General features: G+C 47.3%; 2 protein-coding genes across 2 annotated transcripts in view; both read left to right on the forward strand.

Annotated features, from left to right (window-relative positions):
- Window positions 1-37: 37 nt before the first annotated feature.
- On the forward strand, window positions 38-12,979 carry slx9 (SLX9 ribosome biogenesis factor). Its single transcript, XM_067260144.1, has 6 exons — window positions 38-529; window positions 656-767; window positions 6,784-6,852; window positions 8,281-8,440; window positions 12,208-12,276; window positions 12,488-12,979. Exons 1-6 carry the CDS (start codon window positions 329-331, stop codon window positions 12,612-12,614), a joined length of 738 nt encoding a protein of 245 aa, XP_067116245.1. The 5' UTR covers window positions 38-328; the 3' UTR covers window positions 12,615-12,979.
- Window positions 12,980-16,260: 3,281 nt separating this feature from the next.
- The window catches only part of adarb1a (adenosine deaminase RNA specific B1a), a 31,735-nt gene continuing 27,516 nt past the window's right edge, over window positions 16,261-20,479 (forward strand). Inside the window, exon 1 of the mRNA XM_067260675.1 lies at window positions 16,261-16,291. The gene's annotated coding sequence lies outside the window, so the exon portion shown is untranslated. The remainder of the gene's footprint in view (window positions 16,292-20,479) is intronic.

Genomic DNA, 20,479 nt, shown 5'->3' on the forward strand with positions numbered 1-20,479 from the left:
AGGGCAAACAGGTAGGAGTTATGTGGTTCATAAGGGTTTTATCCTTTTAAGTAGGCCGAATTGTGGTAATTAAGGCAATCCTCTTTGTGTCCTCGGTTCCAAACACGTTCAAAGACATTAATCAAAACACTTTCTTTTATAAATGTATCAAATGTTATGATCTTACGCTCAGCCCGGCGTCCAATAGAGCAGCCCCAATATTGTAAACGAAGTACGGTGCTCCACGTTGATGTCGCATGCATTCTGGTAGCTAGCTAGCTAGCTGGGGTGGTTTTATGAGTAATTTCAGATTTATTTAGCTAGCTCCTTGTCAAACCTACAATTAATTATGGTTGGAAAGATAAAGAGAGTTCGCCAAAAGCTTCACCAGGGAGCTGTGAAACTTGACAGTCCAGGGAGCGGTGTCGCGAGGTCCACCTTACTTGATTTGGAAACAGCACCAATCCCTGCGGTTCCAAGTGGTTCTTTCTTTGATGTAAACAAGACCAACCTTGCATCGTCGCACGCAAAAAACGCAAAGACGACACAGGTGCATTAGCGAGCACAGATGTTAACTTACATCAGAAAGTAACGTTTAAGAAAATATACACAAGATGGAGCGAAATGAATGGCAATAGATATGCTCTCACAATTACCATCTTTTTTTTGTTCGCAGGCGTCAAGTTCTTTTCCATGTGGAATCTTTGCTGGCACGAAAATAAACCCTGAGGCCCTGGTGCAAACTCTGAAGTTCGAAGAACCTTCCAATGAGACACTTGTGAATAAAGGTAAATAGCAGTAGTGGGCCTTTTAGGGGACATGGCTGCCTCTGTTCTCCTACTTTGTTCAATTTTCTCGTCTCCCACTAGGTGGCGTATGAGACCCAGGAATATAATCCATGATATCAGGCGCATTTACATCAATAGCTTGTCAAATTGTAATTCAATTCAGGGTATTTAGAGGTTTTAATATGGAATGAACATCAATAAGACTGAGAGGGAAAAGGTTAAGGCACATCATTATACCATATGTAAATAATGAATGAACACTGTACTGTGGTGTTAGGGATGAATCCATGTTTTAAATTGGACAAAGGGTGAACCCCTAATCTCTCAATTATTCTGTTTGTACACATGGCTATTTTTTGGGTTTCAAACACATACGCCAACCTCTTTGAAACTGTGACCTAGTCTCAGGCTGCAGAGATCCACCGATCTAAGCCAGAGCAGGGAGCTGCAGTGCTGCAAGAAGCCTTGCTAGACAACGGACTGGAGCTATTTTTAGACTCGCTGCAGTATAAAAAGCTCATGCATGAAATCATGGTTTAGCTGCATCAGTGTTCTCCACTTCCGTTTTGACATTGAGGCTGGTGTTGTGCGGAGGCACAGCTGCAGCTGGGTTGCTCGGCCTTGCTCCTCGACGAGGGGCACCTGTCCTGCAGGACAGCTCCACAGCACGTGTATGGTAGCAGCCCAGTGATCTGTAATCTAGTCCTAGTTATGTCATCGTTGTTAGGTTAACTGCCTAAGTGGAGCTTTTCTAATGGTGTGGCTCTTCGATTCTTTGTTGATGCAACAGTGGCAGCATGCCCAGGTTTGATGCCAGTCTCCAGGGAACATCTCCCAAGGCTGATTGAAATAGCTCCACTCCCTGCTCCATCTTCTACTGTTTTAGCCTAACTAAGAATGCATACGCTCTTCACTAACCTGTCTGATTATTTAACTAAGATTATTTCATTGAAGATAAAAACAGCATCTAATTTTTCTTCGTCTGGCAAGTGTTTTGGAGTCCTTAAGAATAATAAATAAATAAATAAATAAATACATAAATACTTGTCAGAGCAGGTGGTTGCCATGGTGAGAGGCTGTTTTGCTTGTAATCCAAGCCTTGCATTACCCAAAACAGCACCTGCTGCCTGTTTTACAGCCTTCGAAATATGCCCGTACACGGTGTGTTAAAAATGGCAGTGATGTTGGAGGACGCTTGCCAGCTTTGGAGCTTTAGTGTGTGGGAAGTGGGGGAACGCTGGAAGCTGACGTACCTTAGACCCAGCATAGTTGTTTGTGCTCCATTTGCTGAGTGCCTTTTGTGAGAGCAAAGTCCACAGGGGCTTATCCCCCAAATCCAGAGGTAGCCTGTTCCATCGAGCAGCTGTCCAGTTAGCCACTTCCCCTCCCGGCTCTAATTATAGAATGAGCCAACAGCAGCCTCTTATGTCTTTTCACCGCCCGCCCCCCATCCCCCATCCACACACACACACACACACACACACACACTAACTTCCTCTCCCCCGGGTCTTCGTAGCGGAGCACATCAACTCTTATCAGACAGGCTTTTAATTGGATCGTTGTTGCCTAATCACTGACCGTACTACGGGAGCTCGGCATATGTAGTGGCAGCAAACGGCGTGTGTTTTTTGGCTTTGATCGACGGGATCATCTGCCCGCGCAGATGCGGGTTTCGAACTACGTTTTAGTATGGAATGTTGAAGCAGGGAATGTAAGAAAAGGCGGGCTGTCCCTTTTCACAGCGCTTGTTTCATCAAGGAACTGGCAGGACGCAAGCCAAGGCCTGACACAGAGACAGCCTGCTTCCCGGAGAACTTACCCCCCCATGCTGAGATGGAGTGTTTGTGCCGGCGATGGAGGACTACCAAAGATCCCTCACTGACCCATATTTGTTCTAACCCCCCCCCTCACCACCCCCCTCAGCCTTACTCAAGCCCTTTCAAATCCAGTCAGCCAGAGCACACTCACTGTGGTCTGAGTTTGTCCTTGACACCAAATTGAAGCTGAGGGCTCGACTCGGCCCCAGAGATTTAACCCTTTTCAAGCCCCGATCCGCCCCCACTCCCCTTGGGACAAAACGTTGAGAAAAGATGACCGCAGCACTGTGGTTGGTCGAGCGGCTCTGCTTTGACAAAGAGCACTCGCTGCACTTTAATTGGAGGTATCAGTGTCGGAGCACAACCCATAGCTCCTGTTCGCCTTTGGATGGGCTCCCCCTCCCCCAACTCACACTCTTCTCCATCACGGCTCCTGACTGATAGGTGTCAGTGCAGTCAGGCAAGGGGGCGGGGGGGGGGACAGGAAAAGGGAATGGAATTCTCCAACCTCTCATAATTGGCGCTATCTGTTTCACTGATGCTAAGAACCTGATGCTCCCAAAGGGAGCGGGACAGTGGTGAGGGCCCTCTGCCCACCACAAACAGCACGGAGCCCGGCTGGGGGGGCTGGGGGGGGGGGGGGTCGGGTTTCACCCCTATCTGCAGTCGGGAACGCTCCAACACTGCCGCAGAGTGGAGATGCCTATCTGGCCTGTACTCTGCTGCAACAGCAGGACAACACAGTTGTTGTTTGCACTGCGGCGGGCGGATCAAGATTGGACAGGAGCGAGCGCCGATCGCGGCGCCCGGGCGGCGTGGGCACCAGGGTCCTGCCGAGGCCCGGAGAGAGGGGGCTCATTTGTTTGACCAATATATGCTCGGTGGATTGTCCTTTGGGCTAATGGAGATTATGGATTGTGATTAGTGGCTGTCGAGTCCTTTACGTTCCCATATCCGTGCCCCCTGGCAGGCTGGACAGTGAGAGGATGGAGAGATGAGCTGTGCTCTTCCTGACGGGGTCTCTAAGGTCCCTGTGGAGGTGTTATTCCCCGAGGGCCCACGGTGACCCGGTGTGTTAGCTAGCTGTGCGGTCGAGGTCCATCCCAGACCTGTCTCATCACCATGGCAGCGGCAGGAGCGCGCGCAGCTGGGAGGTGGTTAGTGCCCAGCCAGCCAGACAGCCAGAAGCCCAGACAAGCCAACTTCACCCAGCTTCACTGGCCATTCAGACAGCCTCGCGTATTTATAGACTTGCTGTCTTAAAACAACAATTATTGTTTGTCTGATATCTCTCAACCAATCTGTCTCTCTATCACTAGGCAGTGCTTGAAGTGTAGCTAGTCTCTGTTCATATGATGCCTCATCTCTGTATCAGAACCACCATTAGAACAAATAAATGCCCTCTCTCTCTCCCGCTCTCTCTCTCTCAGCACCAGCTGGATGTGTGTGGCATCACGGCTGCTAATCTGGGCGCTACGCCTCTTAAGAGACTGAGGATCTCCTAGGACAGGCGGACCCCGGTGCGAGCAGATAAGATTAGACGTGCTTTGTTACGATTCGTCGTGATCGTTATCGGAGAACAGGTGTCCCCCCCTCGTAGGAAGCATGGTGGGCCCCACCTCTAGCACCCCTCATCGGCATGGCGACGACAGCGGGAGGATCTCATCGATCGGTGATCAGATGAGCTCCCCCCCCCCCCTCCCCGGGGCCTGGGACCGCGGGGCTCGTCAAACGCACCCGCGCTCATCAGGATGACACACGGGCTGTTTGTAGGCGGGCTGTTGACGAACCTTTCGACCTTGTGCGTGGCGGGGGGGCAGCAGTGGATCAATAACAGAAAGCATGCCATTCAGCGCACATACTCTGCCATTAGGACCCAGTCTGGATCTTCTCTCTGGACTGTTTAGAGGCAGTCAGCCAGAACTGTCTGGTGATGGTTTCATGTCAGAATCCAGATACTTTGTCTTTTCTTTTTAAGCACTGGCATCAGGCACCAAATAAAAGTAAGTCTGAAATCAGACTCGGTGGGGAAAAAATGACACTGATTGACAGGATGTTCCAGGCTGTGGGAGAATGGGAAAGGGGGGGGGGGGGGGGAGCGACGCAAAATGACCACACGCAGAATTCCCTCGTGTGTGACTATCAGGCTGCTACACTGCCAAGTGTTGGAGAGACGGGTCATTTGAATATAGCAGTGAGGCTTGGTTCCATGCATACCGGTCTTCCCTGCTGCCCCTGTCACCCTAGCCACCCCCCCCAGTCAGACAGGAAGCTCTGCCTAATTCAACTGAGGACCTGACTGCAACCTGCCGTTACTGTGTCAGTGTCCCCATCTAGCTGTGGCGGCGTTGCGTGTTTGTGCAGCTCTCTGCTGTTCTCTACCAGGCACCAGCGGGCGCTAAGACGGCGACAGAGCAAGTCCCCACTTTCTATTTCAAGAGGGCGGAAAGGAGAATGCGAAATCGTCCCATCCCACGAGACTTCTCTGAGGAGACGCTCAATTTCTGGTCTGGAAGCCAGTAAAAGAGGCACAGGTGCATCCATTCTACAACCCACCCGAGGATGGGGTTTCCAGGGCCGCAGTACAGGCCTGTCATTCGTTCCCACACTTGTACAGATCCAGTGTGACATATTTTCTCAAGTCTCCTACAAAGTTGCTGGTGCGGTGCATTTACATGTCCTGGATTCCCAAGGAGTCCTGGCTGAACAGCAGGTCTGGGTACAGGAGGCCCGGGCGGTGTGTGTCTGTGGGTTATCATAATGGGATATGCAGCCTGCCCCTCCCTCTCCTTCCTTATTCCCCACTGGGAAGATGGACTTCCTGAGCACACTCAAGCCTCCCTCACATGCTTTGTGCACCCAGCAGGCTCCAGGACAAGCATCCCCCCCCCCCCCCCCTCCCCCCCGCCTGTCGAGTAGCAAGTCTCTCAAGGTGGCTCATCTTGACCTTAAACGGGCAGCTTAGAGCTCTCTGACAAGCTATAAGTAAACAGGACTCTCTTCCTCTTCATTTGTCCACCTCTGTCAAACCTCGTTCACCTCCCCACTCCCTCAGAGGTCATTATCTGGCGACCACGCTGTGACGCGTCAGCTCGCTTACAGGAGCTCGCCGTCCAGTAAGACCAAGCGAGGCGACCAGGCTTTGTGCGCAGGCTAGCTCCGAGTCCCCGTCTGACAACCCTTCCTCCAGATGTGGCCGTCGAGGACTGCTGCATAGCTAATTACAAAAAGCCATCCCATCAGCACGCTAATAATAGACCGCCGCAACACACTGACGCTTCGCTTTCCCAAAGTCGAGGGAGAGGCAATCGATCAGGCTCCGCCCCCTCAGTCGGAGGGCGGAGGTTTGTAAAAAAAAAAAAAACGAGGCAGTGAAGCCCTTTGATCTGCCCTTGTTGAGTCTCATGTTTCTATAGCACATTTCTGGGCTGGCAGAGGACTTTCTGGTCTAGTCAGGCTCCAGGTGTTTCTCTCCCCGCCCCGCCTCAAATCACATGTGATTGAGAGGGAGATGACAGACCCTCTGACAGTACCCCATAAACGCTGTAGGAAGCCTGCGTGTGTGTGATGAGCTGTCTCCCCCCAACCACCACACACACACACACACACACACACCTTCCCTCAGCTCATATCAGAGTATGTTCATCGCTCAGGAAGGGCTGGGGTGGGAACAAACGGCGACTTTGCTCCCCACACACCCTCCACAACAGCCACACACACACACACACACACACACCCTTGCTCGGTCCCAGTGCACTACAACCCTGGGGACCTCAATGTGGCCGTCCTGATAGGAAAAGAGTTTCCATCCCTGTGCAGGATGTTTTTCCCGCGAGGGACGGAAACCGAGACGGTAGGTAGCGTTTCCCCTCCCTGTCCATCTGTCTCGGCTCGTCCTGTCACTTTGCACGGGAGACACGCCAGTCACATGGGCGCTGTGTCCCCACGGCAACACCTCCTCTCGCCCCCGATTTCATCTCATCAATGGGTCTTTTCAATTGCCTTTTAGAACGCAATAGCGGTTTGTGCGTGATGTGTTTGATCCCGTGTGTGCCTGTGTTTTGGATGCCTGTGATCCTGGGTTCCTGAGCGTGTGTGTGCGTGTGTGTGTGTGTGTGTGTGCGTGCGTGTGTGCTCATGATCCTGTACCGTGAGGTGGGAGCAGGGTAACAGCGCGGTTGTCCCGTGTGTGTCTCCAGGCCCAGAGGACAAGAAGCAGCAGTCGAAGAAGGAGAAGATGAAGGAGAGGAGAGATCGCTGGCTGAACAGTGAGTAGCACGCAGCGGCCGCCCGGCCAAACCCCACCACAGCCCTCTGAAGAGCTCCAGCTGAGGCCACGGCTTAACACCGACCACACCCCGCCGCAGGCTGCGCACCACACACTAACAGCTCTCAAAGTTCCTTTTTGAATTTGGGATGTCAAAGGTGGAAGACGAGAGTCTTTTTCAAAGGGTTTGTTTGTGCCCCAGGACGGATAGCTCAAGGACAGCGGGTTTGCCGGGCGAACTGTAATTACAACCCCCCCTCCCCCTCCTCAGCCCCACCAGCAACAACACCACCTCTTCCTCTATAATTGTGATCACTGGTAACCAAATCTGCTGATCCGATCAATTCCCACAGAACCCTAGACGTTTCCTCTGTGCATATAATTAGGAGCTAATGGTCCTTTTGACTGTCTCTGAAACCCTAGACCGGCACCATGGTTCGACAGTTTTCGGAATTAACAAGGGTTGTGGGGAAGCTTATAGCTTTTCTGTTATGAGCACTACTGTATTGTTGGAAAATTGGATGGGGTGGTTTCTGTATTATGCATGCTTGGAGCGTTTGACTGTGTGCATGTTTAGGTCTGTGCCAAGCTTCTAAAGATGAGCCTGAATCCGGAGTCAAACTATTCTTTGCTGTCTTGTCGAGCTATATGAGCTGTGAGTCATCTTGTTAAAACCTCAGCGCATCCTGCTTATTATCTGATTAGGCACAGGAAGAAATATCTTTAAAATCGTAAAGTTTTAAATTGGCCCACTTTTTCACCTGCTCTTGCACTGCTTGCCTGTGTAACTGACATCTGGTTTAGATATCTGCCTCCTCTTTGATCATGATGTTTATCGAAGGGCTGTGATGGATTCCGTTCTACTCACTTCCCTTCATAAATTAAAGTCACTTAAAATGGGCTTAACTCAACATTAAACCAGAAGCTAACCAAGTCATAATTTACAGGATGTAGGATTTTCTTTTGTATTTGAACCAGGGAAGCCCAAGATGGCACCATGTCAAGTTTAGGAATACACAAACACACAAGCACCACTGGCTTCAAAACAAAACTGCCTCCGAAAGTTTGAAAACCACATTAATGATGCGGTAAACACTGTGTCTGTGAGGAACAGAGCTGCCGTCTGTGTTTACCCAGTGTAGATTGTGTGGGATTTCTGCCTGATAATGATGTTCATGTTTGGGACCTGTTCTATGTGCCAGGTAAACCAGACTAAAGCCATGCGGAGATGGACAGTATTTCCCCAGGTGTCTGAAGCGTGTCTGCTGTCTCTGTTCCCTCCCTCCCTCCCTCCCTCCCTCCCTCCCTCCCTCCCTCCCTCCCTCCCTCCCTCCCTCCCTCCCTCCCTCCCTCCCTCCCTCCCTCCCTCCCTCCCTCCCTCCCTCCCTCCCTCCCTCCCTCCCTCCCTCCCTCCCTCCCTCCCTCCCAGAGATCAGCTCCATCAAACTGGCGCGGGAGCAGCAGGTGGCGCAGGCCAAACGGCAGGCCATGCCCGTGGTGGGCGACATGCGACCCCTGGCGGACGCCCTGCCCGAACTCTCCCAGCTCCTCCCTGCCACCAAGACGTCCACCCGCAGAAAGAACAGAGTGTGAGTAGCCCAAGGTTCCAACACCTGGCCGGTCACCACTGCTGCCAAAGCCATGGGAGCACTTCAGAACATCAATCGTTGGATTGTTGTCGACTCAGAATTAAGTCAGATTTGAAGGTCAAGTCCGTAAAGATGGTACTGTATGTGTCATGGAAGTATTCAAAATCTGGTTGCAATTGATTCAGGAGCTAATCAATGTCAGGGTCATTGAGTGAACTCATATTATGGATTTACCGGGATTAACAGGGAGTCAGGTGGCTGAGCGGTGAGGGAATCGGGCTAGTAATCCGAAGGTTGCCAGTTCGATTCCTGGTCATGCCAACTGACGTTGTGTCCTTGGGCAAGGCACTTCACCCTACTTGCCTCGGGGGAATGTCCCTGTACTTACTGTAAGCCGCTAAAAGCGTCTGCTAAATGACTAAATGTAAATTTAACTAATGGAATCTAATTAGAGTAAATTACGGAGTCAAAATCAAGTCAATGGATGGTCTGGTCTATAATCCTTAAATATACAGATAGTAACAATATTGTATAACTGGGCCTCTTCAGTTATATTATATATGGTAGGGCCATGGTTAGTTAATAACCAATGACATCAGTGCTATAGGGTGAATAATGTCTGAGATTGTGTTTGTGAGTGTTAAAAACACTTAGCTGTCACATGGGCCGTCCCTTCTGGCTCCCCTCCACAGTCTCAACTCTGTGTTAACTAAGTGCCCTTCATTCACTGGTATGGGTCATTCTTAGCATTTTAGTCAAACAAATGCAAGACCTTACGTGATGGCATGGCTGCCGGTTTGTTACCGACACCCCTCCCCGACCTTGGCGTTGTGTCGGGGGGGAGCTGGGGTAACAGAGCTCGCTCCAGGACTCACATCCACAGCTCGGTCCTCCATTCAGCAGGGAAACCCAGAGTCAGATGGCTGAGCGGTGAGGGAGTCGGGCTAGTAATCTGAAGGTTGCCAGTTCGATTCCCGGCCGTGTCAATTGACGTTGTGTCCTTGGGCAAGGCACTTCACCCTAGTTGCTTCGGGGGGAATGTCCCTGTACTTACTGTAAGTCGCTCTGGATAAGAGTGTCTGCTAAATGACTAAATGTAAATGTAATGTACCACAGCACAGAGTACCACAGTACTGGTACTGGGGGGAGGGGGGGCTCCACACAGCCTGTGCCTGGAGTAGGGTGGAGGAGAGAATGTTAGGCTGACTTGGACAGGTTTTTTTTACACAAAATGGAATACAAATGAAACCTCAAATAAAGCCCATTTAAAAACAGCATTTGACCAAAGTGTTGTACAATTTAAAATAGTTAAACCCATAAAACAACACAGTACATAGACAAAAAGACCAGGATCACAGACAAAAAGACCAGGATCACAGACAAAAAGACCAGGATCACAAGCAAAAAAGACAAGACAAAAAGCCATTGTCTTCAAAAGGTAATACGGCAAGTAAATCAAGTCAGATCGAATCTGAGATATTTTCAATTATCCTGCCACTGCTGGGTTGTGAATGCAACGAGGCAGTTTAGTGGGCTTCCATGGTGGTGGTGGGGGGGGGGGGGGTTCAGTGCTCTAATCCAGCCCCTGGCTGCAGGCACCGTGTGAGGCTTGCTTTATTGTGATGGGCAGTTTTTCACTTGGGTTATAAATGTCTGGACCGAGCGCATGCCTCGGTGCTGACGCCTCATCTCCTCATGCACAGCAGCGGCCTCAACCCCTTTACACCTCGCACGACCAAAGACAGTGATGTGCCATGATCTCAAAGAAAATGCAATAAAAAAAGATGGATGTCCCATATTAGCTTGAAGATAAAAAAAAAAAAAAGAAAGAAATATATCTGGATTCTAGACCTAATTATCCTCTTCACACCTTTCTACCATGGTGGTGATCCCTGTGGTTTACGCTGAGATATTCACTCATGGAGATTCCCTCAGAGGGCTGGTTGCCAGGCAGCGGGGATCTGCAACACAGGTGTTTACTCATCTTGAGCGGGAAGTTTGAGGGCACCATCAGTGAAGTCAAGAACAAGTCTAGAGAGGACTCGTGCTCTAATGCCATATTTGATTAGTTAAATGACTTGTTTGTTTGCTGAATGTCAGATTAGTAGTTCCTGAGGTCACATGAAGTAGGATGTAGGTTAGACATTATGGAGATTATTGTATGTTGGTACATGAGGAAAGTTCCAAGATCACAACTTATAACATTTAAACACCATTTAGAGACAGTACACCATTTAAACAAACATTTTCCATATGTATATATGTTGCCATCATGTCAGTACATGTGGGTCTTTTCGCATCGCCACGCTGTGCTGTTTGTGCGACTGACAGACAGAGGCTGTGTAACGGGGAAGGTAACCAGACCCAGGGGCTGGGATGTCAGGGCGCTAATACAAGACGTGCTCATTACCCCCGTCTGAGACACCCGAGTGCCGCCCTGTCTGAGGAGATCAGGAGGCGCACGGCAAAACCAGCTGGGGCGCTTTTCTGCATCAATGACTTGTTTACCTGTGAGATTGACGTCTTTTTTCCGAGTGAGAACTAGATTTTGTCGGCTCGATTTCCCCCCCCCCCCCCTCCCCCCCAGACACCTTCAGAACAGAGGGGTGTGAGGATGACTTTATATGCAGGTCTGCAGCGGTCCTTCCACAACTATTATTATTTTTGTACGTTTTCTTTTTTTTACTGGATCAAAACCGTATAGCAGAACTAGTCAGCCCGCGTCCTCTTTTTGGTTGCCAAAAGTATCGAGTTCACTGCCTCATCCCATCTGTGTTATTGCAGGCAACGTAGATATTTACGATATCATTTTTCCCCTGCTGAAGTGTTGAGCCTGCCTGTGCTGTGGGCCTCCAGAGCTGTGTTTATTACAGCATGTGTGTCTCTGTTTTCCTCCTCGGCCCTCTGTCTCAGCTGCACGGGTTCCCGTGACCCGAAAAAACCATCACCCACAGCATAACAATGCTACCCACATAGACAACCATGTTTACATCGCTCTCCAAATGCCCTCTGATGGATCACTTCTTGTGTCTACCTGACCGTCTCATGGATTTATGCTGATCCTGTACATCCCAGTCCTGTTTCTGACAAGTACCAATGCAGGACATTGCTAATGCTCTGCAAGTGCTGAACTGTGTGTGTGTGTGTGACTTCACTGACTATTCATCTGTTCATTTAAATGTTTAAACCTGGTTTCCGGTTATGGTCTGCACCTTGGTGCATCATCAACTGTCTCTGGAATAGAGCAACCCTCGCTGCCCTTCCTGAGGTTTCTTCCTTCTTTTGAGTTTTTGGGACTTCTTTTTCTTGTCCTTAGAGGATGTAGGATGGAAATAGGCTCTGATCTGTAGAGCTCTAAAGCCCTCTGTGACCTTGCTTGTAAAAGGGCCAAACAAATCAGATGTGATTTGAAGAAGTAGAAAATATGCTGCTACATGAAAAAAAACTCCCTTCGCCCACCTCCGCAAAGCATCTCTCTGTGGTAACCTGGGAGATCAAATATACATTTAAATGAAGGGAGGTGTGTTTCAACCCACAAGGGTCATTGTAGGCTGGAGTATCTGATTGTGGGTCAAGCCCAGTTGGTTGTATCATATTTCAGATACATTATGCTTGGTCGAACTGGCAGGTCTGCAGATCTGGGCTCTTAATAGGAATGCAGCCTCAGGTCCTTGAACCCATCTCTGGTTGCTTAGTAGCGCTCTATTAACCTACCCGCCGTCCTTTTCAACCGTGGTCATCTCCGGAACCTTCTCTTCCCCTTTCAGGCCTGTGAAGAAGAAGCCAGAACCCACAGACTTCAGCCTGATGAAGGCTTCTCAGAAACGCAAGCTCATGTAAGTCACTCTAACCTCTGGCTAACCATGCCAAATCTGCCAGCCCTCAGCAGCTACTATGCCCTCGATCTGGCCCCCTTTAAATGCTACAAACATGTATTCAAAGACCTGAATTTGACATATATAACAGCAGGTTATTTGCATCCTTCCCAGGGCCACCAGAGTAAACTGACCATCAACCTCTGAACCTGTGTCTTTGCTCTCTTTGTAGCGAGACCGAGACGAGTCGTTTTAGCGAAGCCGTGAAAGACCTGGCCTCCAAAACCAACCCCCTGGCGGCCATCAGCGAACACCTGAGGAAGAGGATGAGGCAGGAGGAGGAGCAGGGACCCAGCTAACTCCTGGAGAGGAGCGGCCCTGCAGCAGAGCTGGGGCACGGCTGGCTCCTGGAGTGACCTCTGTGCCACCGCAGCGGAGCAGGTCCCAGAGACATTGCAAAGCCCCTGCCTTTATTTAAGGAACTCCCCCGACACCCCACCATCCATTCTGTCGTCCTTCCAAATGCCAGATAAAACTGTGTTGGTTGAATTGGTAGTAGTCAGTGTACACTAGAACGGTAAGACACCAAGGTCGACAAAGGTGCCGTTTCAAAGGATCATATTAATGTGTAGCTGAAGATTCCAGACTGCATTGATGAGCTACCATATTGTCTCTCCTTGAATTTTCTTACTGTATATCTTCCACTTTTCTTAGCAGTAATAAATTGCTGTATATAAAAAAATAAACTGTCCATTTTTTTGCACACTTAACAGGAAATGCTTCAGGTTTCAGGAAGGGTCTATGCAGCCCATGCTTACGTAAGGTACCCCAGGACACCCAACCCAACCGTCTTATCTCCTTATGACTTCAGGTTTTCTGTCCCTGCACTTTAATGTAATGAGAGAAAGTAGATTTTGTCGTCATTCAATGGAAGACGGCTGTGTCTATCATTCCCAAAATATTTTGTGAGTTACTTATTGACTATAAATACTACTGGCATTGCCTTATGAATATGGAATGCATCTTGTGGCCAAAGTTCCTCTATATAACCATGAAAACTAGGCATGTAATTGATGAAAAGTAACCCAATGTGATCTAGGACCCACCTGCCTGGAATCCTCAGCGTGGAAGTAAGAAGCCCAGGAGGAAGTGTGAGAAGCATCCTTCAGATGCTGAGAGAGAAGAGTCTACAGCTGTGAAAAGGAGGGGGGGGCAGTGTGGAAGAGAGGGCTGTGAAGAGAGGATGGAAAGAAAGGGGGTCCTCTGCTCCCCATGCAGGCTTCAATATGATTCAATTGAATTGAAGGGGGGAAAAAAACAATCAATAGCTTCAGCTCTGGCTTGGCCATTAGAGTCCATTAATAATGCATGATAGGGGGGAAGATGAGTGTTGGGTGAGAAGTAATCAGAGCTCAGCAGTGCACAGCCCTCCACATGTGAAAGGGTCATTCTGCCCTCCCTATCTGCATAGATAAGAGACAGCCTTACACTCGGGGCTAATGGGAGACATGGGTTTTCCGTTGGTTGTTTACAATGTCTGTTTACAATGTCCAAATGTTATACTATCGTCTTCCACATACACTGCATCTAATAAGGCATCCATGATTAGGCTGTTTAACTTAAGAATACCCAGATATTTCTGCCAGAGTGGGAGACTTGTCTATTGGCTCTCCAACTGAAGGCTCGAAAGTGAGCAAGAGCGTGCTGGTGCTGTGGGCCTGGTGATGTGTGAGGAAACGGGGATGCGCTTGATCAGTGCTACTGCCACATCTCGCTGCTCCTATTCCAGGCCCAAGCCCTCGGGTCCGTGCTGGATGGACCCTCACACTTTTTTTCTGTCCCTCCTCCCCCTGTCTGCCTCTCTCGCCAACCCAAGGATGTCGATAATGGGCATAAAAATATAACTATGGAACGCATCGCTGCCAAACCAATCAATTGTGGAGGGTGGAACACATTGTATCTGGCTACATTGGTTATTGACAAGTCTGACTGCTTAGTGGAACAGTGATTTAATTATGCTATTACAAAGTGTTCAGTGAGGAATTTTCTGATGTTGATCAGGAAAATACATTGTAGTACTGGTAATGCAGCAATTGAATCATAGCATTGTTTGGGGGAAAAAACTTATAGAACTCCATCCCCAGAGCAGATTTTAGATAGCCAAGGCAGAAAGGATGCTTTAGTGTCTATCTGATTTTCAATTTTTTTGCCCCACTTAACTATTTCTTATGTATGAGTCATGGGTCTGTCTGTGGGCCTATTTTATCATGGTCCTTGTACTACACAGACGCCCACTAGTTACTAATGAGGAGAACAGGCAGCATTATTCACTCCTGACACAAGGGAGGCTTTGGTAATGAAGGTTTGTTCTTCATCTGCTGCGAGTGTAGCTGCACCCCCTGACAGAGAGATGCTCCTGTCCCTGGAGTTGAGATGATGGCAGATTCGAAGCACATTCTGGCTTGGCAACTAAGTTGTAAGATGCAGTCTTCAGAACGTGGGGAGTGAGTCATTGATGGTTAGGCAGAGGGCACCCTTTTAATAGCATCCCATATAGCGGACACCCATTTGAGTGTGCTGTTTGGTGTGGACAGATGTGTATTCCCTGCTGTCTGGGCTTACTACTGGCACATTGGCCAACCTGACAATCAACTGTCTCCGAAAGCAGAGCTGAGTCAGTGCCCTGTAGCAGCAGCGTCTGTGTCTGCCTGGGATCAGTTCACACCATGTGGAATGATCTTATTTCACATATAAACCAATAAACTGTTTACTGATTTGAATTTTGTTGCTTACATTTCCAAGTTACCGTCCCCATGTTGGCAAACAGCTGATGTGTCTGTGAGTCAACCATAGAAGGGCTTGGCTCTCTCTTCCTGTAGATGATGCTTGAGTGGAATATCTGACCTATTAAAAATGTGATGAATTTCCTCTGAGTCCTAATTTATCCATGTTACAAGGATAGACAGCAATGCTAAAACAACGCCTGGTATTATTTCCAGATGTTTCAGTTTTGCCTATGAGTTAATTCTTTTTTTTGTGTGGATTTTATAGATTGTGTGGATCTCTTTTAAAGTACCTTTCCTACTATGTCAAATAAGCAATGCCATATGTGTCAGTGTGCACATTTTGTATGCACAAATGTGTTCATAATGGGTTGTGTTCCTAGAACTGGGGGGAATGTCCCTGTACTTACTGTAAGTCGCTCTGGATAAGAGCGTCTGCTAAATGACTAAATGTCGAACTAGCACCCTGTCGACCAGCAGACAGATTTATTGTTTCTCCAGCAAAAACAAATTTAGATTGCTACATAAGCCTACATATTTTCTATTCATGATTTACAGTTCAGATCAGTGCCGTGGGGAACCGTTAATGACTGAGAAGCGAGGATAGAAATCAAGCATACAACGCATCATAAATCTTACATTTGAATTCATCCATGGTTTGACTATTTAGCCAATAGATTGTTTGCCAATTTATGGTGACGTTTGGTCTGCTGCAGGTTGCCTACCAAAGCAGCACCTGAATCTTGTTAGGAGGCTTCACGCTGAGTTGACAAATACACACATTTATAGGTAATAGTGTGTACAATAAATGTGGGTTACGCATGGCAATAAACAGTATGCCTTAAAAATAAGGATGATTATGTCCAATCACCGTTTCCTGGTCCCTTGTCAACGCGTATTGCGCCAATCTCGCTTCATATACTTGTTTCCACCTCTTTTTTTTTTATCCAATCAGAAAGGACTGCTTTCGACCATAATGCATTATGATAAATATCGACGGAGGAACCTTGTTCTAACGATTCCTTACCCAATGAATGCAGTAGTTTTTATTTCGCTCGCTGCGTAGGTTATTTTGGCAAGCAGCTCACCCATTTACCACCATTGTTGGATCTCGTGACATCCTATACAGCGTACGGAAAGCGACCGCACCGTCAGCTAGAGCTGTCAAACGAGTCGTGAGCGCAATACAACGTTGGACAAGAGACAATTCACCAGGTTCTGATAATAATATATCCTTTCAGCAAACCGATACCGTGAGTACTAATGAATCCGATTTTTCATTGACGCATGAACAGTAATTCTGGGTCTTTCACGATCACTGGCTATCCTTAAATAGCGCCAGAAGATATATGAATTTTAGGCTACACCGCCGCATGCTCTTGAATTATAATTTTATTTCATTTTACACATTCACCATTCGAGTTGAGCGTATTTCAGACAATATTGCTACAGTTACTAGTGTGGCTCCGACCTAATGCGCTGTTTCTGTATATAAATGTATTTAATGCAAACATCAGTTGCAGATATATAATCGTATTCAATTACAGTTTCACACTAAAAAAGCAACACAGAAACCAGTAAGTCTTTGACAATTACTGTTACATATAGGACGCTGTTAAAGACATCTGGTCATCCTAGTACAGCCAGTTAAACTTAGTTAATCAAAATGTTAATTTTAAGACTACAACGTTTCAAGCCAGATGGTCTTTATTTGGTGTTTATTCTTAGAATCAGCATCAGGCATCATTTGAAAAATCACCTTTGCACTTTTTAAGATAACCTAAATCAACCTATTCACTTCAAAGGAAGAAGTGAGCTATGTTAACATTTAATTTTGTCACACATCACCTCCATAAATGTCAAACAGAGATGTTCAGTCATGTTTGGAGGAAAAAAAAACTGTCAGTTGACGTGGGCAGTGGAAGTTCAACTAACTAAATAAAGGTAAAACAAATAGTTCTGTGGACAAGAATCAATGCCCTTTCTGTATGTCATTTTGACAAAATGTGCCTCTGGCAACCAACATGCTTATCGACTATTGGGCGTGTGATGCACGATCAAGGACAGTGATCTATGCACACTGTCTGATGTGACAAGCAGTTTATTACCTTGTTTTTGTGGTGCAGAATTGATGAAACTTCATACAAATATCATAGAGGTCACTCAAAAACACAAAAAGACAACATACTGTCTTTGATGCATTCTGAATGCAGGCCCAAATTGCACTCAATTATAAGGAACAAAATGTTACTTATGTTTCTGTATCCGTTTTTGAGCTTACGCATGTCTAATCAACACACACAACCCTATGAATCTGAAACACATGATACAGCCACAGCAAGATGTACTGCATAAAATGACCTGGAATGCTGCTGAGTGTATTATAAAAAAATCTAATATTTTTTTGTCAATTACTTAAAAACACAGGTCTCCGTATTGTTTTGTTCAGATTGCCACAGGCATATCCTCTCATCTTCTGCAGATGGCCAAGCAAGTAATTGCATGTGCATGTACACAAATAGAACTAAAGAGCAGACTTGAGAAAATGGTTGGTCAAGTGTGTGTGTTTTGAAAAGGGTTGTATTGTTTACTGCATGGTCGTTACCAGCAATTTTGTACAAGAGAAGACTGTACTCATGATGTACTTTATCCCACAACAAATTCACGGAAAATGCTTATACAAGAAAATAAATATACAAATTATTCAATTGTGCACTATGACCCTTTCCAGAGTGCCACCACCTAGATTTGGTTCTGTTTAATCCCCTTTAATGCAGTCCGCAGCATCTGATATACAAACGAATGATTGTAGAACCCAGGGATTTAGTGGACAAGGGGGATTAAGAGCCAAAGATGGGCAGTCTGAACGGGAGGTTAAGGATTTAGGAGAGCTAGTGGTGAATCCCATTGCAGACTAACTAATATGTCTGTCTCGGGGACCTGACGTAAGCCAGTTCCCCCCTAATGCAGAGTTGGTCATCGTTTAACTGAGGCTTGTCATTTGAGGGCATGTCACTGGACAGCATACTGCTTAAGGATTAAAGACCATTCACATTCGTCAGCACTTGTATGGAAGATTGTGTTGAAGAAAAACAACATAGTGTTATTTCTTTATTGATCTACCAAACGATACCGTATGTGAACATTAGGAACCTTGCAGCTTCACATCACATTGTAAGGGTGAACACATTGTGAAGGCAGGTTAGTCATTTTCACACCACTCTTAGATTTATTTAGCTGAAGTCACTGGCGTATTTATAGTGTTGAGGTGACGTCAGGGGTTTGTATTTTGGGTGTGTCAGCCCATTACAACCTTTTCCATTCTCGCTCCGATAGTAGCACAGTGCAGCAAGTGAACACAACCGCAATGAAAAACCTTGCTGCAGAACCACTCTGTCACAGAGCCACTCATGCTTAAATGGCGTTTAATAACACGTTTGAAACCTGCGAATCCCTCTCAATAAGTAATGAGAACTGCTGTTCTTGTGAGCATACTTTGTCAGACATGGGCCACCGACTTGAAATTGAAGGTGAAAAAGTGCTTCCATTCTGGTATTGCAAAGTGACGGATACTGCACCCTGTATTGTACTGTATGAGTGATTCTTATCGTGATGTTTGATGGCATCTGGTTGCCCCCCACATACACCCCCCCCCCCCCCCCCCCTGAAGTGATCTTGGAAGTGAGAGAGAGGAACGAGGAACACACTGCATGCAGATGAACGGAAGTTGCGAAGACAGGGAAGGGGAATTACGGCTGTGATCTGGAGGAAACTTGGAAGAGGGAGTGAGAGAGAGCGAGGTCGAGGGAGTGAGAGAGATAGCGACAGGAGTGCAGAGGAGCAGTAGGGATGAGAGTGCAGCTTTTTTTTTTTTTATCTTGATGACAGTGTCCCGCTGCTGATACGGGGACAAAAGCAGAGAGGCCTTATCTCCAGAGCAGGGAGGAGAGAGTCTGATGGCTGAACGCAGGGAGGGCTGTGCTTAGGAGGTCGCCCGCTTCTCCTCCCAGATTGGCACGGTCACAGCGTGGCGGTTTAGTCCGCCCTCCACAGCGCGTGTGGATTATGCTCCTGCTGTGAGGCGAAGTACAGTATGTCACAAAAAAGACACAACAAGAAGGCATCAGAGAAAAACTCAACATGATGGGTGCTTGAAGGGCCAACATGCTGAATGGAATAGCAATGATGACATTAAACCAATTTGCAAACATGTCTTTTTGCATTATTCTGAGCCATTATTTAAAATAGAGTGATTTACCACTCTAGAGGCTGGCCTTCATTAACTTGCTAATAGGGAGAGAAAGCAAGAGAGCTCTCCGTATTGGAGGCAATCACAAAGGCTAATATTAGCCCTGTTGGAGCGCAGTGGGGAAAGTGCCGAACGAGTGGACCGACTGCTGACTTGCACCCCTCTTTTCCTTTAAAGATAGATTTCAACTTAGAAAAAGAAAAATCGAGCAATTACTCAATTCTGATTCAAGTGTCATTCCATCCTGAAGTGGTATTTTGAGGTGGTATTAACCAAGTTGTGATTCAGGTGATTTGAGTGATGACTAGCTTGTTGTCAGAGCGGTGTGTCTCTCTTTTAGAAGCTGTGAACTCCATGCATCCCCAGGCTTTCAGGGACACCCTTTGTAATGAGCCCTGAGTTGTAGCACCATCCCACCCGAACCAGGCAAAGCTGAAGCTTTAGAGTGTAAGCAGATAAAGATGTATTTTCAAAAATGTGAATTAAAAAATGATTATTCGTTCACCAAGTAATAATTCACAGAGAAAGGCAGCTCTGAAGCTATATAGTTTAAGCAGGTCAAGATTTATGAGAAACAAATCTCTGTGGAGTGTGCTTTTTTGTCATGTACACATGGTGGATGAATATTGATAGAATCTAGCTTCTTCTTTTTTTTTAGGTAAGGCTACACATGCTTGATGCTGTATTCCGTTTCGAAGCATCACTGCGCACAGTGTTTCAGTCAGTGCAGATCAGTTCCCATCTGCATGACTGGCTTTGTTCTTATTTGGAGGTCTTGGAGAGGTCCTGTAAGGTCCGGTTGTGCTCCTGTTGATGTATTTCAATGATTCATAAGCCAGCTCTTTGATAGAGGTACCGACCAGGCCGAGAGACTCTGAGCTTATTAAACACATCCCCCAACACTCAGATCCTATCTGCTCAATCATTTATCAGCCCTCCATGTGGTGCCCTATCATCTTTACCTTCCTACCAACGTGCACACAAACATTCACACATGCAGTGCAGTCCTGCATACACACACTCACACACACACACTGAGGCGTTTAAGGCAGGAGGCCAGATGGAGCATGTGTTTTCCGCAGTGTGTGTGTGTGTTGTTGATGACAGTAGATTGTGTGGGGGTAAACTGAGGATGTGAGTTGGCCGAGCTGCTGACGTCAGTCTTCACCCCCACCGTTGAAACAGTTCATTG

The sequence above is a fragment of the Osmerus mordax genome, chromosome 22 (genome assembly GCF_038355195.1).
Source record: "Osmerus mordax isolate fOsmMor3 chromosome 22, fOsmMor3.pri, whole genome shotgun sequence".
In the NCBI taxonomy this organism is placed as follows: domain Eukaryota; kingdom Metazoa; phylum Chordata; class Actinopteri; order Osmeriformes; family Osmeridae; genus Osmerus; species Osmerus mordax.

What these genes read in the sequence shown, in the direction of transcription:
- slx9 (XM_067260144.1), top strand. Translation starts at nt 329, where the DNA reads ATGGTTGGAAAGATAAAGAGAGTTCGCCAAAAGCTTCACCAGGGAGCT. An exon ending in AAAACGCAAAGACGACACAG is followed by an intron (nt 530 to 655) that starts GTGCATTAGCGA and finishes TTTTGTTCGCAG; the next exon opens with GCGTCAAGTTCTTTTCCATG. An exon ending in TCTCAGAAACGCAAGCTCAT is followed by an intron (nt 12,277 to 12,487) that starts GTAAGTCACTCT and finishes CTCTCTTTGTAG; the next exon opens with CGAGACCGAGACGAGTCGTT.